This window comes from Arachis ipaensis, chromosome B06, assembly GCF_000816755.2.
Source record: "Arachis ipaensis cultivar K30076 chromosome B06, Araip1.1, whole genome shotgun sequence".
Taxonomy (NCBI): domain Eukaryota; kingdom Viridiplantae; phylum Streptophyta; class Magnoliopsida; order Fabales; family Fabaceae; genus Arachis; species Arachis ipaensis.
Window position 1 is genome coordinate 3,546,670 of NC_029790.2, and position 10,214 is coordinate 3,556,883.

The 10,214-nt window shown below is 32.4% G+C and overlaps 1 protein-coding gene across 2 annotated transcripts; it reads right to left on the minus strand.

Annotated features, from left to right (window-relative positions):
• LOC107645404 lies at window positions 6,891-10,148 on the minus strand. 2 transcript variants are annotated; one of them, XR_001621457.2, is made up of 2 exons: window positions 7,956-9,900; window positions 6,891-7,267 (listed from the first exon to the last, which is right to left on the minus strand). XR_001621457.2 is itself a non-coding variant. In XM_016349415.2 (2 exons), exon 2 carries the CDS (start codon window positions 9,351-9,353, stop codon window positions 8,028-8,030), a length of 1,326 nt encoding a protein of 441 aa, XP_016204901.1. In that variant the 5' UTR covers window positions 9,354-9,364; window positions 9,884-10,148; the 3' UTR covers window positions 7,692-8,027. The 2 variants fall into 2 exon arrangements, 1 of the variants encoding a protein (XP_016204901.1); XM_016349415.2 differs by lacking the exon at window positions 6,891-7,267 and having other exon boundaries at window positions 7,692-9,364; window positions 9,884-10,148.

Genomic DNA, 10,214 nt, shown 5'->3' on the forward strand with positions numbered 1-10,214 from the left:
TTATGCCACATTTCTTGTAAGAGTGGGACTCCTCCTAGTTTAATTTCTTCCTTTTTTTTATGGTATAAAAAAATTATTTTTATTTTTTTATTAAAATTGTAATACACCATAATATTATCCTATTTTTCAATAGCAAATAACAAAATATATGCATCTCTGTCTTTTTATTTCTTATTCTATTTTTTTAAATAGAATTTAACTACAGCCTAATTATTTCACGATACAAGTTTTATTTTTCAATTTTTTAAATATTGATATATCTCTAATATATTCTCTCAAATAAGAATTTTTTTTGAATTTGTTTGATTTTTTACATAATTTTTTTATTAGTCTTATACTATCTTTTTTTAGTTTACCAAGAATTGAATTTTAGATATTTAGAACATAAAATTCTGATACTATGTTGTGATATTATTTTCTCAAAAACTTAAGCTTACAAGATGAAATAACATAAATAATTGTCTCTAAAGCTGCGTTTATTTTTGGAGACAGGACAGGACATGACATTAAGACAGAGACAGTAGAACGAAGACGCTAAAAATTATTTTTTGTGTATTGTGTTGGGATACGATGGACAAGACACTAATGTAATGTCCTGTATTATGTTTGGATAGACATGGACAAAACTAAAATATTATGCGAAATGACTAAAATAGCCATGTGATTCCAAATTTTTTACATCAAGTACAAATTAATTTAATAAAAAATAAGAATATGTAATTAAGAGTACAGAAAATTACAAGAAGATTTGATTTATGAACCAATAAGATAAAAATGGTATTAAAGTAACAAAATTAAGAATAAATAAAGTAACATAAAGTAGAAGAGTAAATTAAGTCTCTATTAATACAGCATGCCATAGAGAAGAGAATGAACGATAAAAAAGAATAAATTAATTATACATTCAAGTAAGAAAGTTTACTAAAAAAAGAGAATATCTGAAAAAAAGACATAGAGAAAGAAGAACTAAGACGTAGAAAAAAGAAGCTAAAATAAGAAGAGATATAATAGTAGAATAATAAAAAATATTTATGGATAGAGAGAAAAAATTTTGATAAAAAAGTCTCCTTCTCAAATTCCGTGTCTATCATTGTCCTTCGTAAAAGAGTGAACACAAAAATATAAAATAATATCTTAAAGACAATATATTCCGTATCTATATCTCTGCCTCCAAATACGTTTTAAACGGTCGTTATCTATGTCTCTGTATTTGTCTCCGAAAACAAACTTCCTAACATACGTACATATGTCATCTCAATGACTTATTGAATATATTAAGAATTTTGAAATTTATAACGTTTTGACTCTTTTAACAATTACCATTAACAAGATCGTTAGAAAAATCAAACTTGCCAATTGAATCTGAAGAAGCCGCTAAGACAGATATTTGTCGAAAACTAAGTAAGAAAAAGAATATTCATAGATAATGATGAGGGCATGGTTCGGCCTTACTTGCATGATTTCATGCTACCTAAACACATGCTTATTAGTTAATTAGATTACGTTAATTAAATAAATGTGTGATTACCAAGAAATGAAATATTATAATAATTTACAAGGGACAAGTCGGCATGCAATCTTGCACATAGAAGGGTCTTTGTTCCCCTCGTCAGACATCATTATGGGACATTTCTCATGCTCCTTTTTTATACTATAGTACTATTATTTCATTATTAATCATCACAATGATATAATCATCACAATCACAATCATAATCTTCATCTTCATCTTCGTCAACCTGGGATGCTGTGCGATGCTGGCAAAGTATGGGACAACTCACCCTAAAATATTTGCACTTGGAATCACATTTTTTATTTTTATGATAATCATGGAGATTATGTGTCTTTACCCATTATTCCACTTTAATCCCTTTTTGAAATCTTTAGTTTTGGTTTTTGGATTGTTAGAGCTTATTATAAAAGTAATATTATTATTGCATTACGATATATAATTAGTTATTGGTGGCCCATTACACACTCCTTCAATCACAGACAAATTATAAGGCACTTCAACATTGTGATTGAGATTTTGAAGTAATAATAATAAGTCTTGATTAAAAAGAGAAAATGGGATAAGAATGATATAGTCAAATTCATCATATTCTTTGTTGTTTGACTGTTACTAAAATGATTGTTTTCCCACTCTCATCTAAGCATGAGGGTTAATGTTAATGTTATCATTGGTTAAAAAAACAAAAAAATAAAAAATAAAAAAAAAAACTCTCTATGCTTCACTTAAATGATATTTGACACTATTCCTATTCAGGCTATATTTAAAATTTCAATGGCGCTACGTTACCAACAATATTTCTGCCAATTTTTGCTAACTCTTATTTATAATTGTGTTTAATGGAAATATCTTTATGAATGTGTCTAATAAAAATATATTTTTTATAACTGTGTTTAATAGAAGTATCTTTATAAATATATTTTTTAGATGTGTCTCTTTATATATGTATTTAAAATATAATAATTAATTATTGTTGACAATAAGTTGACAAATAATATGTTCGTACCCAATACTTTTCCATAGTACTAATCTTGTTTACACCTTTTTACCTAATATAGTATTTTAAAAGTTAAAAAAAAAAATTTGCATAAGCATGCGGTGATAATTTTAACATGTATCATGAAATTATGTATCTCAAAAATTTAAGTTGATCAATAGAGATGTATGAATAAATATATATCTAATACGTATTTTTTTACGTAATTTTTTTTCTTAAACTGACTTTTTTTATTTACAAAGACTAACAAAATCTTAGACCTTTTGTTCGTAAAAGTTTTAAAATTACTTATTCAAAAAATTCAAGTTGATAAATAGAGGAACATATATCGAATAATATTTAAAAAATTAATATATATATCCCAAAATTTGAAATTTGAAACTTTTGACTAGAGCATGAATTCGAATGAAGCCTTTTGCAGCATTGGTTAATAATAAAATTCTTAATAATGACAAATTTGTACTAAATCCTGCTCAATAATACATGGTTAAAAGGATATATATATATATATATAGTACAGCTTGCATAATATCTTCATAAGTTTTGCGAACAGTACATTGGAATCTCCTAAAGGAAATTAACTGTAGTTGATAGCTAATAATGATTGCATCGTTGAGTATAAGGACAAAGGGGTGGTTGATATTAATCGATTGTTCTTGTGTCCCTTTGTTGAAATTTCCCAAACAAATATTATTGGTGTGGCCAGTACTATTCAAAAAATTTAGCATCTTTCAATAATGTGGTGCCACCCTTTCATATAAATTGCGTATAGTATATGTAGTAGGTTATGTTATTCAAGTTTCAATCTATCAACTCTTCAAACTTACCAAGGGTGTCACTACTGTTTTCAAAGCTAATAACTCTCTGTGTATGTGTGCCTACATAACTAGATATAATGAGTAATAAGTGAAAAATCTATCTTGGTCTAGTAAAATTAGTAGATAATAAAATTAAGTTTTACTAGAGAACTAGTATAAATATAGGATTAATTATAACAAGTAATTAATAAGTGAAATGAATATCAAAGTTTGATTTTCTCTCTTTTAGCTAGTTTCACAATTTTGATACTCAATAACATATTGATCTTTATTCCTAATTCTCTTCTACCAATCCACATTTATGATCTTTATTTCATTAGTTCATTTATAATTTCTCAATTTTACTCACCATCAATTCATCAATTTAAGGGGCTTGATTAGTGTTAATCTTAGAATTCGATGAGTTATCATCCATAAATTCTAATGTTGGAGATTATTAGGTTGGTATAGTGGTTAACTCGTCTTATACATGCAATAATTCATTGGTCAATGACAAACACTTAAATAGAGTTTAGTACAACAACATATTAGTCTTTAACTTATCGAGTTGAAAGATACCATTAAAAAAAAATTGATATAATTCTAAATATTAACTAAAAAACAAAACCACTCCTTAATTACTAATAATTATAGCTTTCGGTCTAACTACTTATAATAGGTTTTGATCCAACAATGATGACTAAGGAGTTTTTTTTTTCAAATATATAGTATATATAGTGGTTATCAATCTGGGGAATTAAGTTGGGGCATGATGATGATTATTGTATAATTATAATAAGAGCAATGATGATTATTATAAGATAATAATGATAGACAATAATAATGTGAAAGTGTATCCAAGAAATAAATGATGTGAGAGGGGGGGAATAAATTGACTTTATTTGATGATAGAAGAAGGCATAAAAAGAAGGATGATGTTGTGTTGGGGTTAATGATGAGAGTGATGAGGGATGAGTTGTTGACCAGAGACAATTACAAAACCAAATGAGATGTCTTCGGACACACTCACCCGTGTGTTTAATCATTTTGTTTCCACTCTTCCCTTCTTCTTCACTCACACTTCCATACTTCTTTGCATCACAATATATATTTTCACCTTATAAATAAATAAATCCATGCAAGTTTAAATGTCTTCTATATCACTATTCATATAACCTAGAGTAAATTAAAGTACCGTTTTTGTTCCCAACGTTTGGGGTAAGTTTTATTTGTGTCCTTAACATTTAAATCGACCTATTTGTATCCTTAACGTTTATAACTGATTCAATGTTATCCTACTATCAATTATACTAACAAATCAGATTATATTTTTCAATTATTCTCACTTGAAAGTATTCATTCTCAATTAGGTCTCACTTGGATGTGTTCGATTTTAATATTATACCAACTATTTGTGTTTAGATTCAATTATATCCCTAGAGAAAGTGAATTATGTAAATGTTGTAGGAATTAGTTTTAAAATTTTATGAGCTATTTTTCGGAGTAGATCATCGATTTTATCCCAGACATTTGTATTCTAATTTCAAGAAGAGATTTTTAAAACTCAAACTAAAGCGCTCATAATATGTAATTGACGGCAGGATAACATTGAATCACTTTTACAAACGTTAGGGATACAAATAAGACGATTTAAACGTTAGGAACACAAATAGAATTTACTCCAAACGTTGGGGACAAAAACGATATTTTATTCTATAACCTAAATTAAGGATGTGACGTGTGAATTATGAGATTATCATTAATAAATAAGAACTATATTATCGTAATTAATTTGAAAAGATGATGATGACTTGAATGGTCCTGCATAGCATAATGCAAATATTGGGCTAGTGGGTCAAACAAAGCGAGACCTAGGTGTTCTACATTTTTTTGGAAGTGTTATGTGGGAATTGTCACAGTCAAATTATAACAATCAGAAGAAAATAGTGATTTAATTAAATGAGAGAAGCAAATTTGTATAGTAACAGGAAAAGCAATAGCAATGTATGCCTCATAGAGTGGGCTCCATATTTTTTTTAATTTACAAATCTTTTTGACTGGTCTAGATGATGAGGTTTACACAGTTAAAAATGGGAAGCTAGAGTGTTGTAATTAATGTAAATAGATACATGTACCCTACCCTCAACTCTAAGGTTTCTTCTCATGAGTAGAGTGCCACTTGCCTCTCTTTCCCAATTCAACTAAGTCCCACAAAATCAACATTCCCACAACCATAGATTATGTAAATACGTGATAAATACAATGAGTAATTTGTGAATGTTCTTGTGTAATACTCTAAAAGTATGTAACTCTTTCTTTTGTCACATCACATACTTCAATGAGTTTTGTTTCAATTAATAAGCAAGTATACGGATAAAGTATATTTTATGTTTTTAACGATTGCTTTTTAAAAAATATTTTTAATATTTAGTTACGTTTAATTTTGTTCTTAATATTTTTTATTTGTGTCAAAATTACTCTTAGATATTAATTCTATATAAAATGTTTGAGACAAAATTGAATAAAATGAAAACGTTAAAAATAAAATTGAATGAAATTTAACAAAATTGAATAAAATTAAAGTTATTTTTGAAAAATTGCAAAGATTTAGAAAAAATATATATACTTTATCCTAATTATATAGTAGTTGAAAAGTTTAAAATAAAATGTTGGACCCTAGAGACTCGTTATCATCATTCAGTTATTCTAGCGATGCAATTTATATTAATCACTGCATAATTTCATTCACTAGCATTTTATACAGTCATTTTGTTTTTCCTACAAAACCCGGGCTTTTAAATTTTTGTAGGCTTTGGTAATTATGTTAGCCATATTGTGGGCCTATGCTTGAAAAAGTTCAGGAATCATCAAACACATATATATGGCCAAAGTAAGTGAAAATGGGCTTCCATGCAATTGATCCAATCCTACCCATATATGGATATCCAAGCCTATATGGGTATTAACGGCCACAGGCCCAGGCCCATATAGGTGGATGGACTCTGGACTGTGGTTCACGGGGTTTAGGGTGTCAACTAGGTCCAATTCCCATTTCCTTAGGAGTTCTACTCCTTCTTGATAATATTGAGAAAGTGATTTTTTTTTTCAAAATTAGAAGCGAGACTCGAACTCAATACCTCTAGGTGAAAATGGAAAGATTATGTTATTTGAGTTATAGTTCGTTGGCATACTTAGTATTTACAAGTACATCACTTATATATCTAATATTGATAATTTATTCCAACTGTAATTAATAAATACAAAATTCAATTATTTTTAAAAGAATAAAAACAATTATAAGAAAAGACGACTAAAAGGACAAATTTATCCAACTAAAAGTAAAGAAGGGAAAAAAGGAAAAAAAGAAAAGAAAAGGTTTCTGGACATAAAATATAGTGTGGAGATAAGGCCTGTCTTAACATACCGATAGATTGTGGCTGCAATCGGTGGTGTCTATCTAAATAATAGACATTTGAAACCACTTTGTTTCAACAATTAATTAAAAAAACAAAAAGTCAAACACTCCAGATCATATGGTGACAAACTTTGATTAAACTCGTGACTACTGAGTTGTACCTTGTCCTCACTAATCAGAACCATTAAACTGGAATTCATTCATATGAACCTAGGAATATCTTATTAGAAGGAATATGCATACTACGCTTCATACATAAAATCAGAGAACCCTCAATGAGACTTAACAAAACCATGGCTACACCCCCATCTAAACAATGTATCTCGAGACAAGAAAATCTACCATGGGTTTCAAGGGATAATTATGAAACAAAGCGTTAACATTCTACCATACAATAATAGCTACTAGCCTGGTCTAGTATATCCACAATTTTTCACTGTATAAATTAATTGTCTACAACAACTTTGCTTTTAGCACAACCTGCATTATTGACAAGGCAACAAGGACAGAAGCTTTAAATTGCCGTTGACCATTCCCCATGAGATAGTTCTGTATAAGATGAACACAAGTAAATAAACCCACATGTCATAAAAAACAGAGAACAACTCGACTAACACACTGTACAAGAAAAGCTACACTACTAAGATTTTTAGATAGACAGTACTCTGAAAATAAAGGGAATCAAAGTTTTTCAAAGTTAAATGCAAGTAAGTTGAATTTTTAGTGCCACAAAGAAAAAGAGTGTCAAGAGCAATAAGAATATAGCATGGCTCTTAGACACCTCGAAACAAGGTTTGAACTTCTAAATCCACTTTGAATAAAAGTAAGCATTATATCTATGATTTACCCACACAAAATTCATCACTGGTGAAGCTAAACGTAGATTCTGAATAAACATAGCAGCAAAGCCTGATACTTGGAAATCAATGTCGTATAACTAAGAAAAATCTTTTATCTGATCAAGTACACTTAGAAAAAAAAAAAAACATAAGCTCCCATCATTATAGGGCATGATTGAAGGGTTATAACTTACAAAGGCTAAGGGAGCATGATTATTCTATGGCAAAATTTAATTTCTAAGTGACAAGAATCTACTATGGCTAGATTGATTAAGGATATTCAAACATAGCAAGTGACAGGGCCAAAGCTTTGAAAATCATTTCTACATCTGCCACACGACTTGTAAAAGGTGAATACTTCATAAATGTATGGCCATACCAAAGCAAGGAGCACTTACATAGGTGTTGGAAAATTATTATCATATGTGTTACATGATAAAAAAAAGTAATAACTTGCTCTAAAACTTCTATCAGTTCAAACGTCTGCGCCTTGGAGCGCGAGAGTCTCCACTATCCACATCAGACACTCTTGAAGCATCATTTCTCCTCCTAGAAGAGGATGTTGACAAGGATACCATGGAATCAATTTCTACAGCAGTGTCCACCTGACTCTCGGAATTGATGACGGCACCGATGCTTGAAAAGGAATCTCTATCATCAACTGGAGGAGGCTGCTCTTGGTTTCTACCTAATGGATGGCTACGGAAATATGCCTCAACTAGCCTTTCAGCAGAATTCAGTGCTGATGAAAGGGTAGAAAGTGTTGCCCTATGTGACTGTGTTCTTCTAAGTAGAAGGGATTGGGCCCTGCGATTATCCCCAGCCTCATGACTATTAACATTAACATTAACATTATTATGCGTCAAACCCACTACGTCATCTGCAGGAGCCCCAATGTTTTGCTCTCTCCTTATACCTCGAGATGTCAAAAACCTACTTAGCAATGAACTAGTTCTTTCTGCTGTTTCACGGGCATTGTCTGGTTCATGCGGGTGAAGTAAATCCCTAGTGAGATCAATCCTGCTTCCAAGACGACGAATCATCTCTTCCACAGGGAGTGCAAATGCAGTTCTCTGAATGGTTTGTCTCAGACTCTCGACACGCCTGGCTGGGGGCCTCAGAGGGACTTTCAGGGTGGGATCGTCCTCAGCATTGCGGACACTATTTCCACGACCATATATTGGTGTAACATTCTTGAAAGTCACCTCTCCTTTACAAACCGGACACTCCTTGGCATCCGAGTGCAGATGCAGCCATCGATACAGGCACGGCCAACAGAACAAATGACCACAGCAAGTCACAACAGGATCCCTGGCCAGGTCTAAACAGATATTACAATCAAAGAAGTCCCCATCAGTGCCACCACTTTTCTCATCATCATCCTTCTTCTCCAAAGCCGCATCATCCATAACACCATTGTTGTTCTCACAAGCTTTTGGTGCCACCTCCGTCCTTTCCTCAGCTGCCACACTGCCTTCACCAGCCTGCAATGCACCCCCTTGACCAGAATTAACCAAAAACTGGTTCAATTCCATTGAGATGTTCCTTGCTTCAGGGGGTATATGAAATTGCCTAGGGGCTTCCGGGGGAAGGTGAAGCGGAACTTCGGGAGGAGGTATAGGGATATGCCGCCACCTCCACCGTTGCCTCCCCCTGAGCCTCACAGCTTCACTGATTCTCTGAAGAGGCTCCTCAATCCAATCATCCAAGTTCAGACCATCAGTTGATATGGTTGGGTCAGGGCCTGGACCCAGATTCAAATCAAGGTTCATAGCATCCGAAGTCTCTTCCGCCATCACAGTGCAAGCTAGAAAGAAGCTTACTTTATTACAAATTCCAAACAACTAAGGCTACGGACAAACGAGAAACCAGTAAAAAGGGGTTTTCTCCCCTTTGAAGGGTTTTAATCAAAGAAACCCAGGTTTAAAGGGAGGTAATTTCAACAAGACACACTTCTGGTGACAAAATTGGACATTCAGAAACGAAAATCCGTCAATATTTGGGACAAAATTGGGGGAGAAAACCCTAACTTTATCGCAAATATGGACGAGCCCAGATCCAGCGAACTAGGTTGACCGCAATTGGAAGAAGAAATCATGGCGAATTACCCAAATTGAACTTAAATTGAAGCGATTCATGAGAAAGGGAAGGGAAGGGAAAGGTAGCTAAGTTCAAGCAACAACAATAAGGGTTTCAATATTATACAGGGCTCACAAAATAAAAGGGGGAAAACTCGGAATAAAAAAGCAAAGGAAAGCGAAGGATTTACAATGGTTAAAGGCAGAAATATAGATAGAGAGAATAAGACGATGGGAGAAAGAAACACCTCGGTGCTGAAGTTGGTTAAGGTTGCTTGGGAGGGTGGGTGGAGTGGCGCGTGGGAGGGCGGCGCGTGAAGGTAGCAAAGTGCGGTCTGAGCTGGACTTAGGTGCGAGTGGGTTCGACCATTGTCTTCGGTGTAGGTACGATCTGAATGAGAAGAAGAAGAATAAGAACAAAGCAAGACGAGAAGAGAATCAGAGAGAGAGAGAGAGGGTTTTGACGATGAAACGCAGAGAAAGAAAGAAGGAAAAGAAAGAGAAAGAGAGAGAGGAAGCGAGAGAGAGAGAGAGAGAGAGAGATAAAACGAGGGATTAATGGGAAACAATTTTACTAAA

Bases quoted from the DNA above. Each gene is read 5' to 3' on its own strand.
- LOC107645404 (XM_016349415.2), bottom strand. From the start codon at position 9,353: ATGGCGGAAGAGACTTCGGATGCTATGAACCTTGATTTGAATCTGGGT.